This window comes from Dermacentor albipictus, chromosome 1, assembly GCF_038994185.2.
Source record: "Dermacentor albipictus isolate Rhodes 1998 colony chromosome 1, USDA_Dalb.pri_finalv2, whole genome shotgun sequence".
NCBI classification, from domain to species: domain Eukaryota; kingdom Metazoa; phylum Arthropoda; class Arachnida; order Ixodida; family Ixodidae; genus Dermacentor; species Dermacentor albipictus.
Window position 1 is genome coordinate 73,936,171 of NC_091821.1, and position 22,610 is coordinate 73,958,780.

General features: G+C 45.6%; 1 protein-coding gene across 2 annotated transcripts in view; it reads left to right on the forward strand.

Annotated features, from left to right (window-relative positions):
- LOC135903956 (serine/threonine-protein phosphatase 1 regulatory subunit 10-like) overlaps window positions 1-20,403 on the forward strand; it is a 60,594-nt gene extending 40,191 nt beyond the window's left edge. For both annotated transcript variants that reach the window (XM_065434465.1, XM_065434466.1), the window contains 7 exons: window positions 7,171-7,360; window positions 7,801-9,142; window positions 10,588-10,834; window positions 11,122-11,197; window positions 12,534-12,972; window positions 18,379-18,660; window positions 19,913-20,403. In XM_065434465.1, coding sequence (XP_065290537.1) covers window positions 7,171-7,360; window positions 7,801-9,142; window positions 10,588-10,834; window positions 11,122-11,197; window positions 12,534-12,972; window positions 18,379-18,660; window positions 19,913-20,034 — 2,698 coding nt within the window. In that variant the 3' untranslated portion in view covers window positions 20,035-20,403. The remainder of the gene's footprint in view (window positions 1-7,170; window positions 7,361-7,800; window positions 9,143-10,587; window positions 10,835-11,121; window positions 11,198-12,533; window positions 12,973-18,378; window positions 18,661-19,912) is intronic.
- The last annotated feature ends 2,207 nt before the right edge of the window (window positions 20,404-22,610 follow it).

The following is a 22,610-nucleotide window of genomic DNA, read 5'->3' on the forward strand; positions in this document are numbered from 1 at the left end:
ACAGCTGTGTCATAATAGCTACCCCCTCCGTGCAGCAGGTGATTTTCAAAGCTCGGTGCAACCGAGGTGACCTGTGCCGAGTCGACATCGAGAGACGAGCTGACCGCGTCTATACTCTGTTGCGACTCCGCTCAGTTAGCTCCTGCAGGGATATGGGCACAGTAACAGTTAACATGATTCTGGTGTAACGTTTTCTACAGCGTGTTGCGTTGTACCTGGACATCGGCTGCTATTGATGTAGCACTTACGCGCTAGCACGTTTCATCGCCGTTTAGCTGAACAATGGGAAGGACTTTTACAACACCGGCTTGCGTCACGGCCCATCTGCTTACAGTTTGGGATTGGGAGGCCTACGGTACAGAAAACAAGGTTTTAATCATAGGCGAGGTGGCTTTCGAAAGGCCGCCCTGGTTCAGGCACTTGGCTCATCTGGCACGGCACGCAAGCCAATATAGCCCAGAGAGCGTCATTTGCACCAGACGGCCATTGTTGGCGCAAGTTACACGCTGTATGAAAACGGTCCCAACAAATGAAAGCGCTGAAGTATGTTTTTGAAGGGCGTCTCCGTTCTTGCATGAAAATAAAAAAAAAATGAATTCTGGGGTTTTACGTGTCAAAGCCACGTTCTGATTATGGGTGGGGGATACCGGATTAATTTGACCTGGGGTTTTTAACGTACACCCATTGCACGGTACACAAGCGTTCTTGCATTTCGCCCTCATCGAAATGCGGCCGCCGTGGCGGGGATTTGACCCCGCGACCTCGTGCTTCGCAGCGCAGCGCCCTAGCCACTAAGCAACCACGGCAGGTGATTATTTTTACCGCAGGACCTATTGGGGGTTGTACCCTGCGTCCGTTTACACATTCCTTAAGGGACAGCGATTTTTTTCATGCAGCTTTCAGGTTTGTATCTTATGTGCGCCAGGTACGGCAAAACCTGTGGATTAATCAGTGTGGCGCGCCTACTCCTTACCAGTACTTTGTTTTACCCCTGTGGGACGTAATGAAACAATTCTCCATTGAATTATTTCTCAATAAAATAGGGCTTATTCACATCGCATTAAGAAAGTAGTGGCACGTCGTGTGCACCGTTCACTGGGAAAAAGACTGCGCACTGGACGGGCGGCACTGTCAACTGATCGACATTGTCTAGCGTGTGCATCCCGACCCCGGGCACCACGTATGCAAGCGGTAGGGGTCAGCCGTGTTAACGCGCTGTTGGCAATTCGCTTCTATAATCTGCATCAATTAGGGGATGCTCGGTGTGAAACTGTGGCGTCAGCTGATTTGCGGAGTCCAAAGGCTGCGCATTACTAAATACGATGAGTACCCATTCCGGTTACCAAGGGCTCTTAATGTGCGCCTGAAACGAGGCTCTCAAGCGTTCTGGCATTCCGCCCCATTCGAGTGAGGCCGCTGCGACCTCGTGCTTTGTAGCAGAATGCCTTAACCACCGAGCTACCGCGGTAGGTAGTGCGCTGTTGTCTCGGCACGTGAGCAGCGTTTTTGTTAATTCTGGACCTGCAATCTACATACATTTAGGTTCAAGACACCTTGCAATATGTAGGGAGCATGAAGCGGTCCGCTTCTTTCATAAGCAGGGGATAGCGATTTATCCGAGGGCCGCGTGATGACGCCAGATACTTTTTCTGCTGCCGAAAGAATCTGGAATAGTTCCGATATTAGTGGTATGCATTGATTGATGCGCGATCTGCTCATGCGCAAGCGCACTGACGACTTGCGGGCAATGCGCTTCCCGATTTGCTCTAAGTCGTGTGCCACTCGGATCGCAGAATTATGTTCCGTTTACTTTCGTTACGCCTGAAATAGCACCTCTAGCGAATGGATACAACCTTATGGATTACTGATCCGCCTCTGTTGAATTGGTAGCTGTGAAACCGCGAAGGCAGGATCGATGTTATAGCTCGTGTGCAGACTTCGTTCTTGTACTTACGCAATGGTGTAGCTGCAACACATGAATTCATAAAACGTCAGTGCCGCCCGTGCCTCCTTCAGGGTGCTCGCTAACGTTAGTTAGTTCGGTCCCCCTTTCTGCGAGAGCATTTGTTTCAGGCTCTATTGGTACCCGGCTGCAAGCAACGTTCACCACTTCATCTAGTTTCCCGTGGTTCCGTCACAGAACGGCGGAACAACGCCGCAGGGCTTGCATAGCCTAGCACTCACGGGACGAAGAAATGGGGCCTCGACGGCGACCAGCTACAGTACTACCGGTTTACGAGTCGGTGGGATACCCACCTTATGGCTACCTAGAGACTGAGTTGTACGTACTATTGCAAGAGCCTTCACCTTAGCTGTGTGAAGAAGCCGGCGTGGTAAACGCGGCATATCACCCCAGAATTTGCATGACTGATCAAACTTGTCCTGCGTCGCACCTTAGTGGCGGTTAAGGCCCGTAGCTGTTAAATCGTGTGTTCGTTGGTTGTCGGTGGCAACTCCGTTTTGTGGTAGTGACTTAACTGGAAGGTTAAAAAAAAATGTGGCTTCAAAGTTAGTGGCTTGCCTATAGTGAGGGCGCCGCAAAGAGGAAGTGCATTAGACCGTCCGCGGTAGGATCTCCAGAACTTGCGTATACATGCGTGTTTTCCCTCGCCCTTTTTTTTTTTTCTATAGAACGACGGTGTATCGGGGACCGTGACCATCGATTGGCTAAATAGTATCGCAGCGCAGCATGTCAATAGGTGCACGAGCATTACATGCGCCCATGCGTCGATCTCTGAGCTAGCGTGAGCGGCGCGGTTTTCGTGAAGCAAGTTACTGCTCTGCAATGCCGTTGAGAGCTGCGTTCCACAGGATATGCGACGGCGCTTGCGGTACCCAGATGTCGCAGCAGCTGGAACAGTTGTGTATTGGCTCTGCGAGAGTGGCAACCTCTCGGGGCGCGAGACTAAGCGCCGGTGTCGGAATTTTGTTAGCACCTTGGTTAATAGGTATGCTGTTAAAGGAGGAGAGCATAAGTGCTTCATTCATCACCAGCGCGCAGCAGTATGTCAACGCTTACTTTCGCATAACCAACGGGCGAGAAGGAAATGCCGGAATACGTTTACGGATAGCATTATCTTCGTGCTTATGGATGTTTTCTGTTAAGCTATAATTACACGGCACGAGAGATAGCCCATTCAGCGCACAGACAAGCGTGACGTAACTCTGCCACACGCATCGCGCCGCCAGCGGCTCGTCCGCGGCGTGTTTCGGCGGCACTTGCGTAGTGCTCGTCCACGAATTTGGTCTGGCGTCTGGAGCTTCAACTGAGGGGGGAGGGGGGGGGAATCCAAAACCACCGCTTCGCGACGCGCGCGCGCAGCCAGAAAGGAGCTTCGGGAAAACTTGTGAGAGAGGGTGGCTCTGGTTGCCATAGCAGCGCTTTCCTCCTCGGAATCGGCGAGAGAAAAGCTGCATGGGTAGGTTGACGAGGTCGGCTCGCGTGAGGGGCGTGTTGCCGTAGCAACGCAGTTGGCGAGTGCTAGGAAGAGGACGGCAGTAGCATGCGTCATTCGGTCGCGCTGAGCCGTGCTCCCTGCAGGGAAGCAGGAAATGGTGCCCTTTCCCAACTGTTTGTCTCAATTCGGCGCGCGGCCAGGCGAGCCAGGCGTAGCTCGGAGTCTCCTCGTTCGCCTTGGGTATTTCTCTCCGTTTCTCTCTCTCTCTCTCTCAACACTGGCTTGCGCCGTCGCTACTTGATTTGGGGCGCGCGTCTTCGAAGTTTCTTTGCCCGCCACTAGAGGAGGTGTAGATGATCGCATCTACAAGTAGATTGACAGCCTGTAAAGCATGCATGGGCGTCGCGCGATAAACTCGACCTACATTAAATGTTACCTGCGGAATGGTTGAGTGAGCGTGGTCTTGTGACAATTCGCGACACAGTTGTGCTTGTGTACTCGAGACGCATGGTACTTCTGTACATTATATATATATATATATATATATATATATATATATATATATATATATATATATATATATATATATATATATATAAATTTATGTAACTTTGCCTAAGGTGTTTCTCTGCACGTCTTATCCCCTAGACGTGTGATTAGCAGTAATCTTAGTGAGGCTGTGTGGAACATGTTCTCCGGCTGTGGCTGCAGTTATGGGCTTTCCATGACACCTTCCTGTGTTGCACTGTTTTTTTTTTTTCCTCCACCGTAGCGCAGAAAACAACCCGTTGCTAACCTCATTTGGCTTTATGCTAATGGAGCTTTTTGAAAAAGCAAGCACAGCATACAATGTACCTTCGCAAATTTAGCTGGCTGTGTTTATATGAGTATGTATACACTATAGTCAGATACAACTTTAGAAAAAAGGGGAGGCCCCGCCCAGATGGCCGAAGCGGCGAAGTCACCGGCCGTCCGGCGCATGACGTCGGTCCAGAGTGCGCGCCCAATGGTGGATGCTCGTGTGCATCCGCCTCGGAGGAGTAAACGCCCCCTTTTTTCTAAAGTTGTATCCGACTATAGGTAGTTCCAAAAGCTGTGCTAAAACTAAAATGCATGCCATCTTTAATTTGCAAGTGGCTTAACAGGGCACCATAAAAGCATTTTACACATGTGATGTAGCACTGATGCAAAGTGAAACAATGTCTCACGTGAGTGTTACTCTGAACTTTCAATTTTTAGTGCGAGTTCAGAACATCAGTTGCTACATGTTGGCAAACACATGTAAGATAATGTACATTGTACATATCCATTGTATTTCTGTAATCACATTTGATTTCACCTAGTAGAATTTACTCTCGTTGAAGTTGCAAAGCCCTTCTAGGCTTCCCGCATGTGAAGGCTATATAGCTCTCCATTTGGTAGGTTGCAAATAAATTAAAAGCTTGTACAAAATGTATTTTCTGCATAACTTGTGTGTGGGTACTCGATTGGCTGCCATAGCCTATATGAATTGGAGACTGTGTTATGTGTTGCTACAGTTTCGAAGTTTGAAAATTGCAGCACAAGGAAATTTTCTTTGTACGTTCACAGAGAGAGAACACCAGGTCACCTTGCAAAAAAATAAATGACAACTGTGAACTTCCATTTGTTGTATTGCAAACAAAATGTCCATTGTTCTCATGTAAGTGGCGAGTTGTAAATACTATATATCTGTACAGCAGAGCTTCAGTAGCTCATTAGAATGTGTGCAGTTCCATTCTGACAAACCATACAAATGTTAAGAGTTGTATTGGGAGAAATGTAAGTGTTCTTATGTAGCTCTGACAAGCACATAAAAGAATCTAATGGAGGACAATGCAACAAAGCAGCTGGGCATCAAGTGTGATAGCTTGTGGGCTTTAGTTAAAATGCCAACTGCCAATGTCAGCAAAACATGAGCATATGAACTGTTAGCAACTGGCCATTTGTGTTGAAACAATGTAATAAAAGCAATGAGTGGCAATTCTGTTTATTGGATTTGCAATGAGAAGGTTTTGTTCGAAACCACCATTGCAGGAAGTAATTATGGATAGATGTGCAGTAGTTTGTGCTTATACATTTGTACAGCTCTGGCCAAGGGTATATTGTTTTTTGTTTTTTGCAGTATAAAGTAAGTTACAGGTGCAAAAGGAAACAAAATATTTTGTTGCTCAATAATATAGTAATTGATATGCATGTGTTAATGGCTTAGTGTGCTTTGTTAGCAGCTTGTTTTTCAAATGTGTCTTGTGTGTTTGGCTGTGTGCAATTGTGAATGTTCTATTGTATCTGTGAGTTTGCTCACAGCCAGAGAAATGAAAATAAAGGTTTGTGAACTGGAAAATGTGTGTTCTCTGTTCTTTTTCTTTTTTTCTAAACTGTTCCTAGTTGAGCACCAGATGTGCAGGAATTTAACTGCATTGTTAGCATGGTATTCCTAGAAGGCAATTATGATTTTATAAGTGCTTGAAGAAAAGCACATAAGCAGTACGTATACAGCAGCCAGAGTGCAGAATACACATGAGTAGCAGCAAGTGTTGTAGCAAATTAAAAAATATATATGTGCAATTGCATTTTAAAAAATCTAACAAGCTCGTGCTTTGTTGCAAGTCTACTTTAGTGGCGAAAAATGAATACTTGCCATCACTGTGGTTAACCAGGTGCTGTGTACACCAGACAAATGGAAATTGGCTTCTGTGCAATGGGAATTAAATGCTATGCATCTTGTACATTCATACCAGCTGCTTGGAGCAAGTCACGAGCTTATTTGTGTTCAATGTGTGACCTTGAGCATGATTTTAATTGCATGTACCAAGGCACAGCAGGCCTGCAATGCCTTTTCCCTTCAAAGGCATTACAGGACTAGCTTTGTTGCCGCTTTGCATGGCAGTATGTTGAACCGTAACATGTGGCTAATTTATAAAAACCTTGAGTGGAGCTTATTCCTCTGTGTGTTGAGTAGTGGAGGATTTTTTTTCAAAGGCTGGAACTTGTGTTCACTTGTTTCCGCATTTAGCTTCAGAATAAGGGTAATTATTCTTTATATTGTGGAAGACATTAGTCGGGATGCCTAAAGCAATTGCTTTTTGTCTGAGGGTTAATGTCTACAGCATTATCACCTATTTGTTTTCGTTGGAGATGCCTATGACTTAATTGCTGCTTAAGTGCTTTTAATGAAAGGGCATCATCCTCATGCAATGTGTTATAGCCCTTCTCAAGTGTGCTTAGGTCATGCACACTAAAAAGCACAAAAGGATATTGCAGAGGAAAAGTTTTTTGGCCTAGTTAATATTATTGGACGATTACACTTGTTACCAGAAAGTACCTCCAAGAGTAGTTTTCTGCTATTAGTCCTATACACCTGTGCAGGTGGCCACAGAAGTTTTTGGAACATGGAAGCCACGAAAGGACGGTGTTTTGTTGCAGCATAGGCACACTGCCTAAAATTATAGTACTTCTTAGGTCATGCACACAAATGCAGTGGCTGGCTGCATGCTTTAGCAACGAAAAATTTGTGATTTCCATGTTCCAGAAATGTGGGTGCTTACACATATCTTGTTAGCTTATGAAAGAAAACTTGCACCAAGCCTTAATTACAAGCCTCCACTACATTTCTCATAGCCCACAGTAAAGCTGCTGGCTATGCACTACTACAGTAATTGTCAATCTGCAACCATGCCAGTAAAACAGATTGTTGTGCTTGTGGAAGACTGTGCTAAACTAGTAGACTAATTTCTTCTTTGTGTACCTGCAGCCTTATGAAAAAGTTTTCACGTAAGCTGGTGAGCCGGTGCATCTACTGCAATGTGCTGCGCGCTACCTCGCCAGACATCTTGGAGGTGTTTCTGGAGCTGGATGGCTGGTCTACAATTCACATGTGGCTGCAAGAAGCTAAGACTGCTGAGAACATGCCATTCCTCTGTGAGCTGCTTAAGCTGTGCCAGGTGTGAACCATTTTCTGATGTGTATTAATTGGAGTAGCCTGTTTGAACACTGCACATAAGCACCCCTGAAACCCGAGTGAGGATTTGCAGTTTCTGCATTATGTTGGAGCCCAGCTGGCTGAAAAGCATTTGTTGCAGTTAAATGAAGAAGGTGTAGGCCCTGCTCTGAATGAATGTGTTGCAAGTGTTTAAAGCGATACTGTGCAGGAACTGTGCATCTTTCAAATTCATTGCTAGCGACTGCTGTGTAGTTTGACCTACATGTTGACACATAGGTTCGAAAACTAAATTCAAATGGAGTATTGAGTGTGTAAACAAACAGAATGGGTAGTCTAATTAGATGTATTGTGTGCTGTGCATATTTAATTTGAGCTTGGGCATTTTTAAACATGCATGAATCAATGCTCACATGTCATTTTGTTTATGCATATCCATTTCAGATTCTTCCCATGTCACTGGAACGATTGAAAGAGAACAGCAGTCCTAAACTTATTAAGAGTCTGATGAAAAGCAGCGATGAAAATGTGCGTTTAACAGCTGAGAAAGTTGTTAGTGGCTGGATGAAGCTGATCAAGGGCGATTCCAAGGAGGCTGTCAAGCCAGCCCGGGAGGCAGACACCACGGTCAAGAAAAAGAAGAAGTCGTCATCAGCATCTGCGAATACTCCAAAGGCGGCTCCTGTGAAGAAGGATCGCTCAAAGGGTTCCATAGATGAGTCTAGCAGTGAAAATAGTAATACGTCTTGTGGCACACATGGCCCTTCTAAAAGTCCTTCATCCAGTGGATCCTCTGAAAAGGAGACCACTTCAACACTGAAGGAAGTGCCAGCTAAGAAGCCTAAAGTTGCTGATCGTCCGAAGACAGTGAAGACCTTTCAAACACGATTCCGATCTACAGGCCTAGAGGAGGCACCCCTGCCACCACCCACAAAAGCAGGCACCAAGAAAGTGAGTCGGCCAGCTGTTGATAAAAATGCAGTTCTGTCGGCACGGCAAAGGCTTGCTCCAACGGTACATGCTGAGAGAAGGGTGAAGCCTTCAAGTCTTGTATCCATGGGTGGGGATGGACGTGACACGGCAGGCCCTGGAATTCGGCTCATTGCACCAAAACCTGTTCATGTACTGCACGAGGATGGCGGATTCATGGATGCTCTCACAGCAGCTCCTGCACCATCGACCACAACAGCAGCACGGCGTAAGCGCAAGCCTTCTGGTGCCGCCACAGCTGCGGGCCCTGGAGGTGGCAAGAATGCTGCTTCCAGTTCTCCCACCAGCCCCACGCCTGCTGCGCCGAAGTTCCAATTCTACAAGGACACACTAGAGACTGCAGAGGCTGCAGGGGAAGCGGACAGCGAGAAGACAAAAGAAGCCGCAAAGACAGAAGAGGAGGAGGAGGAGGAGGATGATATTGGAAAGAGAGTGAAGCGGAGGAAGAGGGGACAGGCCACAGCAGCAGTTGAAGGCAAGTCTGATGGAGAAGGTATTGAATCCCCAGAGAGGGAGGATTCGCCACCAACTCCAACAGCTACAGGAGAGGAAGAAGGGACAACAAGCGAAGGCCAGGAGGGGGCAGCAAAGGCTTCAGAAGGGGACAGCAAAGAAGAAATTGCTAACAAGGAAAATGAAGGTGAAGAGAAGAGCAGTGAGGTTGATGTACCATCATCAGACAGGCCAACTTCAATACTTTCAATGACAAGAAAAAAGACCAAGAAGTCTGTGCGCTGGGTGGAAGAAAGCAAACTGAAGCAGTTCCACTACTTCGAGCTTGATGAGACTGAAAGAGGTGAGTTACCCATCTTTATATATCCTCTTCAGGCACCAGTTAGTTCTGTTTGTTGGAAATTCAGTTTTAGTAAATTTCTGGTGTGTTCAGCCTCATTCGAAACTTGAAGCAGCAGAACAGATTTGGAACCTTAAATTTTTAGTGAGTTTTGTTGCATCCACAAGTATGGCCCCCGTGCTAAATTCTAAAGAATGCTTGAGGTGTGGGAACCAGATGTAGACTATCTCACATGGATTATGCTTTGAAAGCAACAAGTCCCTTCAAAAATTGTCCTAGTGAAAATCATTGCTGTCAAAAGCAGGGAAATAACCAGTTACATGGCAACATATTACCTTTGCAGCAAACCCATAAGTCTATTGTAGCTCTTTTTTAATAGCACACGTGATGTTTGTTAAGCTCGAGCACAGGTTTGATCACAAGTGTTAGGAAACGTATGCAAAACATTCAAAACATTGCCTGCATAATGCTTCTGATTTTGAGGCACTTCCTTGGCCTGAACACTAGTACACAGAGCGTCTGAAGGGAATATCCACAGTATATTGCAGTGGTGGATGCTAGTAATTATCCCGACTGTATGAGGTACAAACTATTAGCATTAGTGAAGCTTCTGTGTGTTTTTTGTTCTGCTGCTTTAATGCCTACAAGAATCTTCACAGGACTATAAGCTATAATATTTATTTATGCAAGCAAGTCTACCATGTCTATGCATATTAATTCACTTAAAACACAGTCTGTGGCAGTAGGCCTCTTAGCATACTAGGAAGTGGGTGAAGACCTGTAGATGCCATTTGAAAGAATAGTCTTTTGTTTTGTGGTTGGCTTTGCCAATGTTTAGGGAAAAAATACTGTCCACTGTTGACAGTGTTGTGGTTTGTCCACATTGCAAGAGAAGATGAAGCATATACGTTCGAATAGTTCTTTAAGTGGAAGGCTTGAAATGAGTCTGCATATCATAAATCATGGAAATAATAATGGAAATCTGACATATACAAGGCACAATGTGTCAGTGTGAACTATGTGTGTATGTGTAGAGTTCATATTGCTTACACAACAAATTTTGTTTGAGCAGCTCCAAAAACGATGTTTTGCTTTTTGAGGCATTAGAGATGTCACCAAAGCATAAACTCTGGCAACTAGTGTTGCACAGTGAAGCCCATCACTGGGACTTCTATATTAATGACATTTCTGGCTAAACTAAGTGCTTTAGCACAGGAATTTCTATGAAAAGAAAAGTTGTCTTCACATAAAAAGCTAGAAGATCTTATTGTAAAATTTTCATTTCTTCAGAGCTGAAAGGGCTAACAATGTGCCGAGGAAAGGAATTTAGCTCATTGTAACACTTTAGTGTTGTGCGAGTTCAGTGTGATGCCGAATGTACCTAATATTCAGTAAGCCTTAGCATGTGAAGCTCGATCACACAAATGTTTTTTCCCCCATTTTTACAGTGAATGTTAATAACCTGCACAACTTTGGTGACATGAAGACCCTAGAAATGAAGCGTGAGAGGCAAGCAGTTGAGACAGCTCGTAGGCTGATGGGCGACCGTATGGAGGAGGCCATTCCATTTCGACCACCTCGGCGGTTGACACTGCCTGAACCTCTTGCTGAGCCGGGTGCCAACAGCCAGGAAAAGGAAATACAGAAGCTTCGGCAGCAGAAGACATTGCAGGAAATCTATTTCTCAAAAGAAATGTAAGTGAACTAAAAATACATTGAGCTATCATTTAACAAATGCCAGTAAGAGCTACCTTTTCAAGTGTCTGAATCACGTGCTTACCTTTTTATTCAACCTTAAAAATAGGTCTAGCTTGTTGCTTAGCAATGAGCAAGTCAGGTAATATTCTGTCTCATACTGCTGTGAAAGCTATGTTGCTAGCAGTCTGAAAAGAGGTAACTGACTTTATTACCTTGTTCCCATGTGTGCACATATCAGTTTCTGTGAAGTTAAGTCGATTGTTATGTTAAATGTTTCTTCGCAGGATTCCAGACTCTGCATATGAACCTGACCCCGAACAACTGTCTTCACAAGAGCCGAAGCTTATCCCACTTGAAGATGTAAGTGAAATTTTTTTTTTCCCCTTTGAGTTTTTAAAATCTTATCTAGGTGTCTATTCCATAGCTCTCTGCTCTCCCGAATTTTCTGCAATACCTATGCCACCCTCTTGTGGCAGTGTCAGTTGCCATACACCACAAGTATAGTGCCCTATATATATGAGGACTTTTCAATGCCTGCTTTGATGCTCCACCAGAGCCACTGAAAGTAAATCATTGTTAACAAAGTGTGTGTCTACTCCGCAAAAGGCATGTGCTCTTGGCAAATTGACAAAAAAATTTTTGAATGCCAGTAGACATTTGTTGTGGCTTTTCTGCTGTCGTACATGCACTTAAAGAGGCCCTAAAAGCCACTTTATCTAATCGTGGAATTGCCTCACTTCTAAAGGAAGTTGTCTCGCGAATCTCATGCTGAAAAATTTTTTCGAATCCTTTAACTATAAGTGGAGTTATCGCATTGATACCTGGCTTTCTCTCCCTTTTCGCCTCCATTAGCGTGCTGGAAGCTACACAGCGGAAAAGCCAAGAGGACAAAGCCCAATTAAATTGAATTCTGGGGTTTTGTATGCCAAAGCTATGATTTGATTATGAGGCACGCTATGGTGGGGAAATCCGGATTAACGTTGACCAGCTGAGGATCTTTAACATGCCCCCAATGCACAGGACGCAGGTGTTTTTGAATTTCGCCCCCATCAAAATGCGGCCGCCACAGCCAGGATTCGAGCCCAAAAGCCCTGGCCAAAAGTTGAGTGTCGTGGCGGCGGAAGAAAGGGCTCATTGTAGCACCCCATGGCAGCCGGGGTAGACTACACTACGCAGTGCGCTGCTGCCATCTAGGAGGCCATACACAGCAGACACAGCTACGCGCAGTGCAAAGACGAAATTTTTTCCATATTTTTTTTAAAATTTTTCCATCTTTTTGAGGATTTAACTCAAAATTAGCAATTATGTATTACTGCAAATGCTCTCGCAGTCACGAAATCAGCCAGTAGCGTTGGTCGGCTAACTGCTTACGATGTGACGGCATTGAGGGCAAACATTTTTGCACAAGGTTTGGCCTGAGGTTGTAAATTCCCTGCTGCATGCAGTGCAGTAATATTTGGCTCACATGTTCACAGCAGTCTCGACGCCAGATCGGCAACGTTTATGTTCAAAAAGTGTTTCATTACCTCATGAAATGCGAGATTTGAAAAAAGAAAGAAACGAATAAAAGAAGGCTAATCAAAAATCACCTGCAGGTGATATGATCATCAGCCACGTGTTTAATTCCTCAAATCAACTTCTGTTGGTTTTATCAGTCAGTATGCAGTGGAAGTGACTGAGAATGTTTCTAATGCAGGAAAACAGCCCGGGAGGTACATTGGACTACTCGCACATGGAGCTTCCCAAATCCAGCAGCCTGCCACCTATCTTGTCAAATCTGGTGCTCTCCATAGCTTCCAAGGGTCAGCAGCCTCAAGGAAGTGCCCCTTCACACCAGGGGGTGCAGCAGCCGCCGCTTCAGGGTGGCCTCCTACAGGGACCATTCCAGGGTGGTGGTCCCATGCAGCAGCAGCAGCAGCCACAGCAGCAGCAGGGAGCCCTCCTCCAAAACTTGGCTGGCCTGCATCCTGGCAGTGGCCAGATTGCGGCCGACATTCAGCAGCAACAGACACTGGCCATGATGGGTGTAATAGGCCCAGATGGAGTGCAGGCTGGGATGCACCCAGGAGGCATACCTATGGGAGGAGACCCCAACGGGCCGCCTTTCATGCATGGCAACTCCATGCAAAACCCAGGTGAGCCGAGATCTGTCCAGCTGGCCAATGTGGTCCTTCCACATCCTAATTTCAAAAGGAATGCACAAATTTAAAATGCTGTCTTTTCTATTTTGCTTTAATGTTCTTTTAGAAGTAATGTACATACACCAGCAATAGCTTTTGAATAAGTTTTCTGCATAATACCGTATTTAATCGCATAATGATCGCACTCTTTTGTCACAAAAATTGACGCAAAATCAGGGGTGCGATCATTACGCGGGTAACATTTTTCGCGAAAAGAACAAAAAAATTTTGTTCGTCCAGTGTTTGCTGCGGGACACCAAAACAAGAATGGCGGCCGGCAGAGCAAGCCGAACGCAATTTTTTAATTTCTTTTTTTTTTCTTGTGAGTACATTATGTGCATTGAAACAGTTTCTTCCATATCAGTAATGAATAATATCGTTAATATCGCCAAGTTTGCAGCAATAACGTAGCCATGTCCACTTTGAGGGGACAGAAACAGATGGGCTCACTTAGCTGCCAGTGACATAGAAACGCATGGCCGGCATGCTGCGGAAACTGTGGCATCTGTCTTCACTACTATCCTAATACGGCACGTTTCCGCTAAGGGTGGGTGAATATCTTAGCTGTGTTACAAGCCTCGGCGTATAAATAGGGTACACTTTTAATGTATCAGTGTATAACGTGGCTACTATCGCTGCCGCTCACGATTTGTTGCATGCCCACGAGTGCAGATGAGAAGAATCTAATGGTGCCTTTTTTGTTGTTCTTGACCACAACCATTATAAAGCCTACACATAATAAAGGCAAGTTTGGTTGCAGCTTTTTTTAGTCGTGGAAGTGCGGAAAATGATGAAAGTAATGAAACGCGGGTCTTGAAATCGCGAAAAATGGTCAAAAATGGCAATTTTCAAAAATTGCGTTTTTGAAGTCCTTAATGTCCCAACTATGCCTCTACAAAATATTATGGCGCAATTCCTACTCGAAGTATAAAATAAACGGTAATTTATAAACGTCGGTGAGCCGAAATTGAACGCCAAGCGCGAAGATTTGCCTCATTTTCAAGCTGCCGTAGCTCCGCGCGACGCGTACCGATCGGCGCCATCTTGGTCTCGTTTGAAAGCTGGTTTCCCGCTCTCCATTCTGGCGCCCCTCGGCACGCTGTAGACCCTCGTGCAGCGGAGGGATTGGCACCCGTTCTCAAGCGGGAAATCGTCGCGAGACAGCCGCTGATTGGGTGAACCGGGCGCCTCCTCGAGGCGCAGCCCTCTGATTGGCCGTGACGTATGCTTCGCCTTCCGCGGCCGCGTTGTCCGACTCCTTCACGTCGTCTGCTTTCGCCTGGACGCACGTCATTTTTCGAGCTCCTCTTTGTTTCCTAGTATTTTTCGTTCTGCCTTTTTCTTTATCGTTCTTCTAGATATTTTGGCTATTGGGTCGCTTCTTTTAACCACGAATTTCTTGCTTTTGCGTGCCTGGTGGCTTTGTTCCGCGTGTCACGATGGCGCGAGACGCGCGCTTGAAAGCAAGCACGCGAAAAGCAGTCGGCAAAAAGAGACGCGCATGGAATAAGAACAGCGCTACATCGTCGAGAACTACAGCTTCGGTGATGCCGCAAGCTGCTGTGCCCTTGGTGGATGCGGCAGGACTGAGCTCGCCAACAACAGCTTCGCCGGTGGACGCGGCTGAACAAACCCCGTCGACGCTAGCTTCGCCTGTGGACGCGGCTGGACAGTGCCGATCAGTGTCAACTTCGTTACCGCAAGTCTGTGCAGTGCCGGTGGATGCGCCTGGACTAAGCCCGTCGAAAATGCCAACTTTTGAGACGCTGCAAGTCGCTTCGGATTCCGTGTCGTCGGAAGCGGCCGAGCCGGCTGACCTAAGCCTAACGTTGACTTCGGCGTTTCCGCACGCCGCTTCGGTGCCGACGGACGCGGCTGAACCGAGCTCGCGTGCTCAACGCTTCGACACGGTGTTTTTCACGGAGGCGGAGTGCGCGGGGCGCGAAAATTACGCAGACAACGTTAAAACTTCATTGGCGAAGCAGTCCGCGACTTCCCGCAAGTTCGAGCTAATGAACGTCGGCACAGCAAGTGAAGATGACGATCGCGGCACAGAGTACATCATCGTTGATCTCTCAGTGCTAAAGAAGATGTTTGTGTCCACAAGCTGCAGCAAGTGTGGGATGACCACTCTCCAACTCGCAAAGTGCAGTGAGAGAGAATACGGCCTAGCAGTGAAGTTGGAGCTCACATGCTCAAATTGCGATTTCGCCGAGCGGCACTTCTCGTCGCCACGAGTGCCCGGGAAATCCAACATCACGCCCTTTGAAGTCAATTTGCGGGCAATGAAGGGAATTCAAAGTATAGGCAAGGGAGCGACTGCCCTAGCAGATTTTTGTGCCACCATGAACCTCTCTCACCGAGGACTTCACCACAAGACTTTCAGGGGGCATATGGACACCATGGTGAAAGCTTGCCAGGCAGTAGCTACTGCTACAGAAGCAGCAAGCGTCAAAGTGGTGAAGGACATGTACAAGAACTTCCTGAATCCACCAGGAAATGTAGATGTCATATTTGATGGCACATGGAAAACACGTGGTCACAATTCAAATATTGCAGTAGGCTGCATCATAGAGCTATACACTGGCCTAGTACTGGACCATGTTGTGCTCTCGAGGTACTGTCGTGGGTGCCAAGGGGCACCTGATCCCAGTGATGATGGGTACGGTGACTGGGCTATGAACCACAAGTGCATGAAAAACATCGACTGCAATGCCGGCCGGATGGAGACTGAAGCAGCTATCATTTTGTTCAACAGGTCTCTGGAAAAAAATGGGTTGCGGTACACAACTATACTTTCTGATGGTGATAGCCGCACCTTTCATGCATTGACCTCAGGAGAAGTGTATGGATATATATCCATTGAAAAGAAAGACTGCTTGAACCATGTCCACAAGCGGATGGGGACGGCTCTTCGCAACTTGGTGGAGAAGAAGAAGGCACAAGGAGAATCTCTTGGCGGAAAGGGCAACCTCACCCAAGATAAGATAAAGAAAATTACAAACTACTATGGGTATGCCTTGCGGAGCCACAGCCACGACGTTGCAGGCATGAAAAAGGCAGTGCATGCCACGCTGTTGCACATGACCTCGACAGATGAAGCCCCAGACCACAGTTGCTGTCCTCAAGGGGTTGACTCGTGGTGTGCCTTCAATCGTGCTTTGGCGAACCAAGTGGAGCCGTCACCACACAAAAACCCTCTGCCAGGCCACGTTCGCACTGCTCTTGAGCCAATCTTTGCAAGGCTGGGCGACGAGGCCCTCTTGGAGCGCTGCAAAGATGGCATGACACAGAACGCCATTGAGTGCCTACACTCTGTCATTTGGAGCCAAAGCTCCAAGAACACGCATGACTCTTTGCTGGCTGTTGAAAGAGCTGTTGCAGAAGCAGTTTCTCGCTTCAACCAAGGAATGGCAGCAACCAGCAGAGCTGTTGCAGCACAGCTTGGTTACAGTCCTGGGAGCTGCCTCATTCGTAGGAGCCTTGAGAAAGATAAGCAGAGGCTGTGCAGGTCTGATAAAAGTCACACCAACGCTGAAAAGGTGAAGAAGAGGATGGCCAAGAAACACAAGCCTGACAGAACCCAGGACTTTTGTGAATGTGTGGCAGATTCATAGAAAATAGCAGGTGACTTTTTGAGCTTTTTTTTTGTCAAAGGCCAACGCAATACAGAAGTTTTCACAATCTTTACATGAACAGATTTCTGTGAGTTTGGTGTTATTGTGTTCAGTAATGACTGGGCTGCATGCTAAAGCATTAAATTTTTCCATGTGATAGGTAAACAAAAGTGGCAGAGTAAGCAAAACTTTGAATGCAATTTTCTCAGCTTTGCTTTTTCGATCAAATGCCTTTGCCTTACGGAACTTTTCATAATGTTTGCATCAACTGATTTTATTGAATTAGGTATCATTTTTTTCAGTGAAACCTCAGCTGCATCCTAAAGCTTTCCATTTTTCATTAAACCAAATAGACTAGCAATTAGGTCAGGTGTAAGCTAATTACTCCTGCATTGTTTTTTTCTTCCTACTTTGATATTCATTCATGACCTATATGATGACTTTTAAAAAATTTCTTTAGCTTTAGGATGTGCAGTAGGTCCTTGGAAATGACAGCTATTCTTTAAAACTAGTTTTTTTAATTAAGAAATTACCATAATGGCCCGTAACAAAAGACCTATGTGGGATAAGTTATTTTGCGATATCTTCATTTCTAAATGAGATATATCAAATCTGAATATATATTTGGAATCAGCATTGAAAGATATATCTGCATGCGAATTTTCAGGAAGATACGTTAAGAAATAAAAAAAAAGTTTTCAAGACCCTCATCCCCCCTTAAGTATGTTTGCGTGAAGACCGCTTGGTTTGTCTTGAAGAGTCGTTCGCGTAGCATTCGACAGGTGGTAAGCGCGATCATTATTAGCTAGTCTTGGCACACGACATATCGCTGCTGCAAGTTCGGGGTGCGATCTTTATGCGAGTAAATACGGTATGTAAATGTTTTGCATAAGAAAAAAGGCATCCTGAATATTCTTGTATATCTGTTGATTGTTCTTTGAATACACTTGTTATGCATTTGTAAAATTATTCTCTCTATTTTATTGGTGGAGGAAGGACTCTGAGATCATCCCGCAGACTATATGATGTAATTTGGCTTGTAAAATCATTCTCTTTATTTTATTGGTGGCGGAAGGACTGTGAGATCATCCCGCAGACTATATGATGTAATTTGGGAGCAAATTTCATAGAGTGGCAGGATTTTGCTACAGTTTTCCCTGTGAAGTTTCCTTCTAAAATGTGCATACCTTCCATCTATTGGAAATTTATCCTAAGGTTTACAAATTTGAGTTTATGTTGCAGTTTTGCAAATGTTGCATAAATATTTACGAGAAGGTTTTGTTTGTTGATCTCCCTGACTTCTCATGGTCTTGTATGCAGAGCCTCTAGCTTTTGCTGAAAGCGGCGCAGCATGTTTAGCATGTACATAAGACAGGCTGCCAGAAACTTTGATGTAATAATTGCATTGATGGCAAATCACTTCTGTGGAAATTTGCAAGGTGGTGGATGTTCCACCTTTCTCTACGTTGCAGATTTCCTCTGAACTGATTTGCCATATTCAGTGTGCCTGCAGTTCCCGTTGTCGATTAATTTGACCTTGCCCTTCTACCTGCTAGCCTCCTGGTTAGATCAGAAGGTGTTGGCCCCGAGTTCGAGCCTCGGACCAGGTCAAATTTTCTTAAACTGGAAAGCTTTTATTCTGGGAAACCGATACTGGTTTCCTTTGTAGTTTTGTGCTACTGTTGAGTAGATGACAGTTTTTCCATTTTATCGATAGTAACCTTGATGTACCTGTTTTTTCTAGGCATCGGAATGATCGGTCCTCCAATTGGCATTGGTGGAGCTGCAGGCTTCCCCATGGGAGCTGGTGGTCCAATGCACCCCCACAGTGCAGGGGCCAATGCCGGGGACTGGGGCATGATGCACCCTGGCATGCCTCAGGATGGGGCAGAGTACTACAGCCGAGGGCATCATCCAGGCATGGGTGGTCCACACATGGGCATGGTAGGACCACCAATGGGAGCCGGTGGTGTAGGGGGCCCGCACATGATGGACATGCCTCGTGGAGGACCACCTCATGGAAGAAGTGAGGACTGCTGACATTATGCATGAATCAACCATTCCTCTTACATATTGGTGTAATAGAAGTATGCACACAAAGAAGAGAACAGGACAGGTGCTGAAGTTTATTTTGTTTGCAATCCATGGTCTCGGAAATTACTAGGTACAGTCCACGCCCGTTACAGTGGATCCAGATACAGCATACTTTCGGATTTAACGACTAATACTTTCGGATTTAACAGACTATTCTTCTCACTTAGTTTGGCCTGCGTATACAGCTGAAACTCAATTTAACGAAGTGATGTTAACGCTCAAATTATTTCATTAATTCTGGAAGTTTGTAAAATCGAGAAAGGGATTGTTCGATGCTTCGAAATCTTAAATTGTAACTTAGTGACACCCAAAAGCTACTGTGGCATTGTACAGTGGACTCTCTTTAAACGGAACCTCAAGGGACCAAGGAAATTGGTTTCGTTTATCAAGAGTTCCATTTACTGAGACATTGCAGACAGCATTGCATGAATACAAAACCAACCAACCATGAGGATGAGGATGGTGTTCTGTTGCAGCAATTCCGTTTAAGCGATTTCTGTTTATCGAGATTCCACTGTATTTGCCGCTAGCCCCCCTGCACGTGGTAAAATTCCGCAAGGGCAGCTTAAATCGCTTGTGCATGAAACCGAAATAAAAAAACAAAACAACACACTTTGGTGTTTTGGAGAGAACTGCGAATTTAGTATTTTGTAATGAAAAAAACTCGTGATCTTCGCCTCGTGCGCTTCACCAGCAGTGGATAGTACACACTTCTCATAGCCCACAAGCGCTTGCAATGCATCCTCGGTTCTCTCGTGGGCCCCAGCAAACCGCCTCATGAGATCAACGGTGTCCATATGCAAAGATGCATTATGACAGGCTGCCACTATGCAAAGATGCAGAGAATGAATGCAGTGATTGTGCAAGCTGGCCGGAGCAAGAAAGTTATGAGGACACGATCAGTGCCATCTGTCACATAAACCATGAAATAACAAAAGCAACCACTGCCGTCCCTAGCGCCATCTAGTACGTAACAGTGCTACTGTCTGCCGAGTCCGTTGTTCCATTCATGGGCATTGCGTGCAGCCTCTTGTTTGTAATGGCACAAGGGCTGCTGTCCTTGTCTTTGTCTTTTGAACAAGTTTCATAGAAGCATCATTATCTAATTGTATGCACATCCAATGCCACCTGCTAGTGTATCAATAAGCCATGCAGTAATAAGCTATTCCTTTGCTTTATTTCAGACTCTCGCATGAGAAACCATCCACCCCGTGTACCCTGCAAGTACTACATGACCTCACAGTGCCGGTTTGGTGCAAGCTGTTCATTTTTGCATCCTGGTGTGAATGGACCGCCACTGCAGTGATTCAAGAACATGCTCACTTAAGTGTCACATTGTGCAAATCTCGGTGTATATAGGTGCCTGTATAATGTGTAAATAGGTTCACAAACAATGTTCAATATGAAAAATAGTGAAAAAGTGGTGCTTATTTATTTCCAACCCTCATTGTTTCATTTGTGGATGATGCATCCTGAGAAATCACGGAAGTTGTGGCTGATGGCTGCTTGTGTGACTGTAAATAACAGCATGTATTTTGTATATACATTTTCGTGCCACTATAAGTTTATCATGCATCATAAATTCAATGTGTACATACTTGTAGATATGCGCAGACAAAATCATATGTAAATATTGCAAACTTTTCTAAATGAATTAAAAATGTTGATTTTCGTATTGCTGACTTGGTGCATTTTATTGTGCATGTTTTCTTTTTCTTTCTTCTTTTTCTCTCCCCTCTCTGTGTTTGTGAGCATGTTTTACTTGATGCTTTTTATTTAAATTACAGTGCTAAATTTTATCACTGCTGTCATGTAAGTTACTAAACCCCCTAAACCAAAACAAGCCCTGGCTGTTCTCCCTCATAGCCCAATTATAGCTTCGGGATGTTAAACCCAGTCTCTACGATTGTGCCACCTCTTGAACTTCATTTGACAAACCTGGTCAACAGCAGCAGTGCCTTGGTACAGTAAAATCTCATTAATACTAGTTGGCGGGGAACACGGATCGGGTATGCACTAAGCAATATACTAACTAACCGACAATGCCAGATGAGCGGCTATAGACTTACTGGCCAAGAAAAATGTGTTAATTCTCACTCAAACATGCACGCAGACAAGTTTTATTTGCAAGCAGGCAGTAAAAAATCAGATTTTCACTTGCCGCCGTAGAAGCCTTGCAGCGACAATGACGTTCTCAAACTCGGCGATGCCATGAGCCAGTTTCATCAGGCGCCATTTCTCTGTGAATGTCCTCATGACGTTCAATGCACTAGTGCGTCGGATATGGAAGGGCCATCATCCATCAATGACGACAACATGGAAGTGCCAGAAGCTATGGGTTCAGAAAACACGTCATGGCTACCATGTTTTGATGTTGCTATCGGTGGCGACTACAGTCTGGGAAAGGTACATGTGTAGCGATTTCACTATCTGTTGTCAGTGCACACATTCCACTGATGCCACGCTTTTACATGCCGAAAAATTAAATAAATGCTACACACTAACCATTTAGCATGTGTTGAGCGACTACAGCTTATGCGGTCAGCCAATGCATTAAGTTCAATGGCGACAGGCTGGGGGATTTATTACCATACTTAAAGGGACCCTGAAACGATTTTGGTGATTTTCTACAAACGTACTGAGTCGTTAGAGTAGGTCCTTCTGATCATTAATTGACACATCTAAGTGCTCTGTGTAAAGCGTGTAATTTATTATAAGGTTTTAAAAATGCACATCGCTGTCGATCGCAGCGCACTGCTCGGCGGAATTTTAAGCCGCCCCTACCCATATGATGCAAATAACCCATGTGACGTCACATGGGCGAGCTATCTGATTGGCTGACCAGGGTGCGTGGTCGATAATTTTTCCAACTTTATGGTGAACAAATGATGTTCGTAATAGTTGGAATGTTAGTTACTTTGTTTTTGTAAAAAGAAAATAACTTAAAAAAGAGAGTACACAAGAATATTTTTTTAGTACACTTGAGCACTTCCGGCACACAGCAAGTGTCGTCTGCTTGTGTTACAACGTGCGCAGTCTTTGACGAGAGCTCCGCCGTCAGTGTCGATCAGTCTTTTCGTGAGCACGATGAATCACCCTTGTTGCGTTGTGGGCTGCAGACGTAGCGACTGGAAAGATGTGAAGTTGCGAAATCGGGTCCCTCTGCAAGGCAGCATACGAGCGAACTGGCTGCTGCGCATCGGACTGCGGCTATCCGATAGGCGCCAGGATTTGCGCGTTTGTGGCCGTCACTTTACAGCGGAAGATTACTAACGCAATAGCGTTTCGCAAGTCCGGTATTAGGGCAAACACAAGCGCAAGGGGACAGGGTCTGGCCGCTTGACTGTGCCGGGATGAGCCATGAGATGAGCAGAAAGGTAAATGTGAATGGTCTGCACGGTGCAGCCACCTGGTGGCACAGAGCTCAACCATACACAGTAGCAGCAACGAAGTGCATTCTTCTTTGCTGCTGGTGTGTATTTTTCGCAGGAGTGTAATCATCAACACGTTGTTCTTATAAATGTTTAAAATGTTTTACACTTGGTTAGAGCAATATTAGCGCTTCGTTTGACTGGTTAAGCGCTGCGCCAACAAGTGTCTGGACAGTGCAGACCGATCAGGCTGCTCACGTACGTCTACTCTGAAGTTCCTTCATCAGCTTGCGTTTATGCCTCCAGTCATTTGCCGAAATGACCAGCTTGCCTGTGGTTACCGGAATACCGGCCACCTTTGGCGCTACGACAGAATGCTCGCAACGCACGCTGCTTCGATGGCTCTCGGTAGACGGCCAAGCGGCCAGCGGAGAAGTCTCGCGCGGGAGGAGGCGTGCTCCAACAACCGGAAGTGGACGCTGTGACGTCGCATCGTGACGCAGGACCAGTG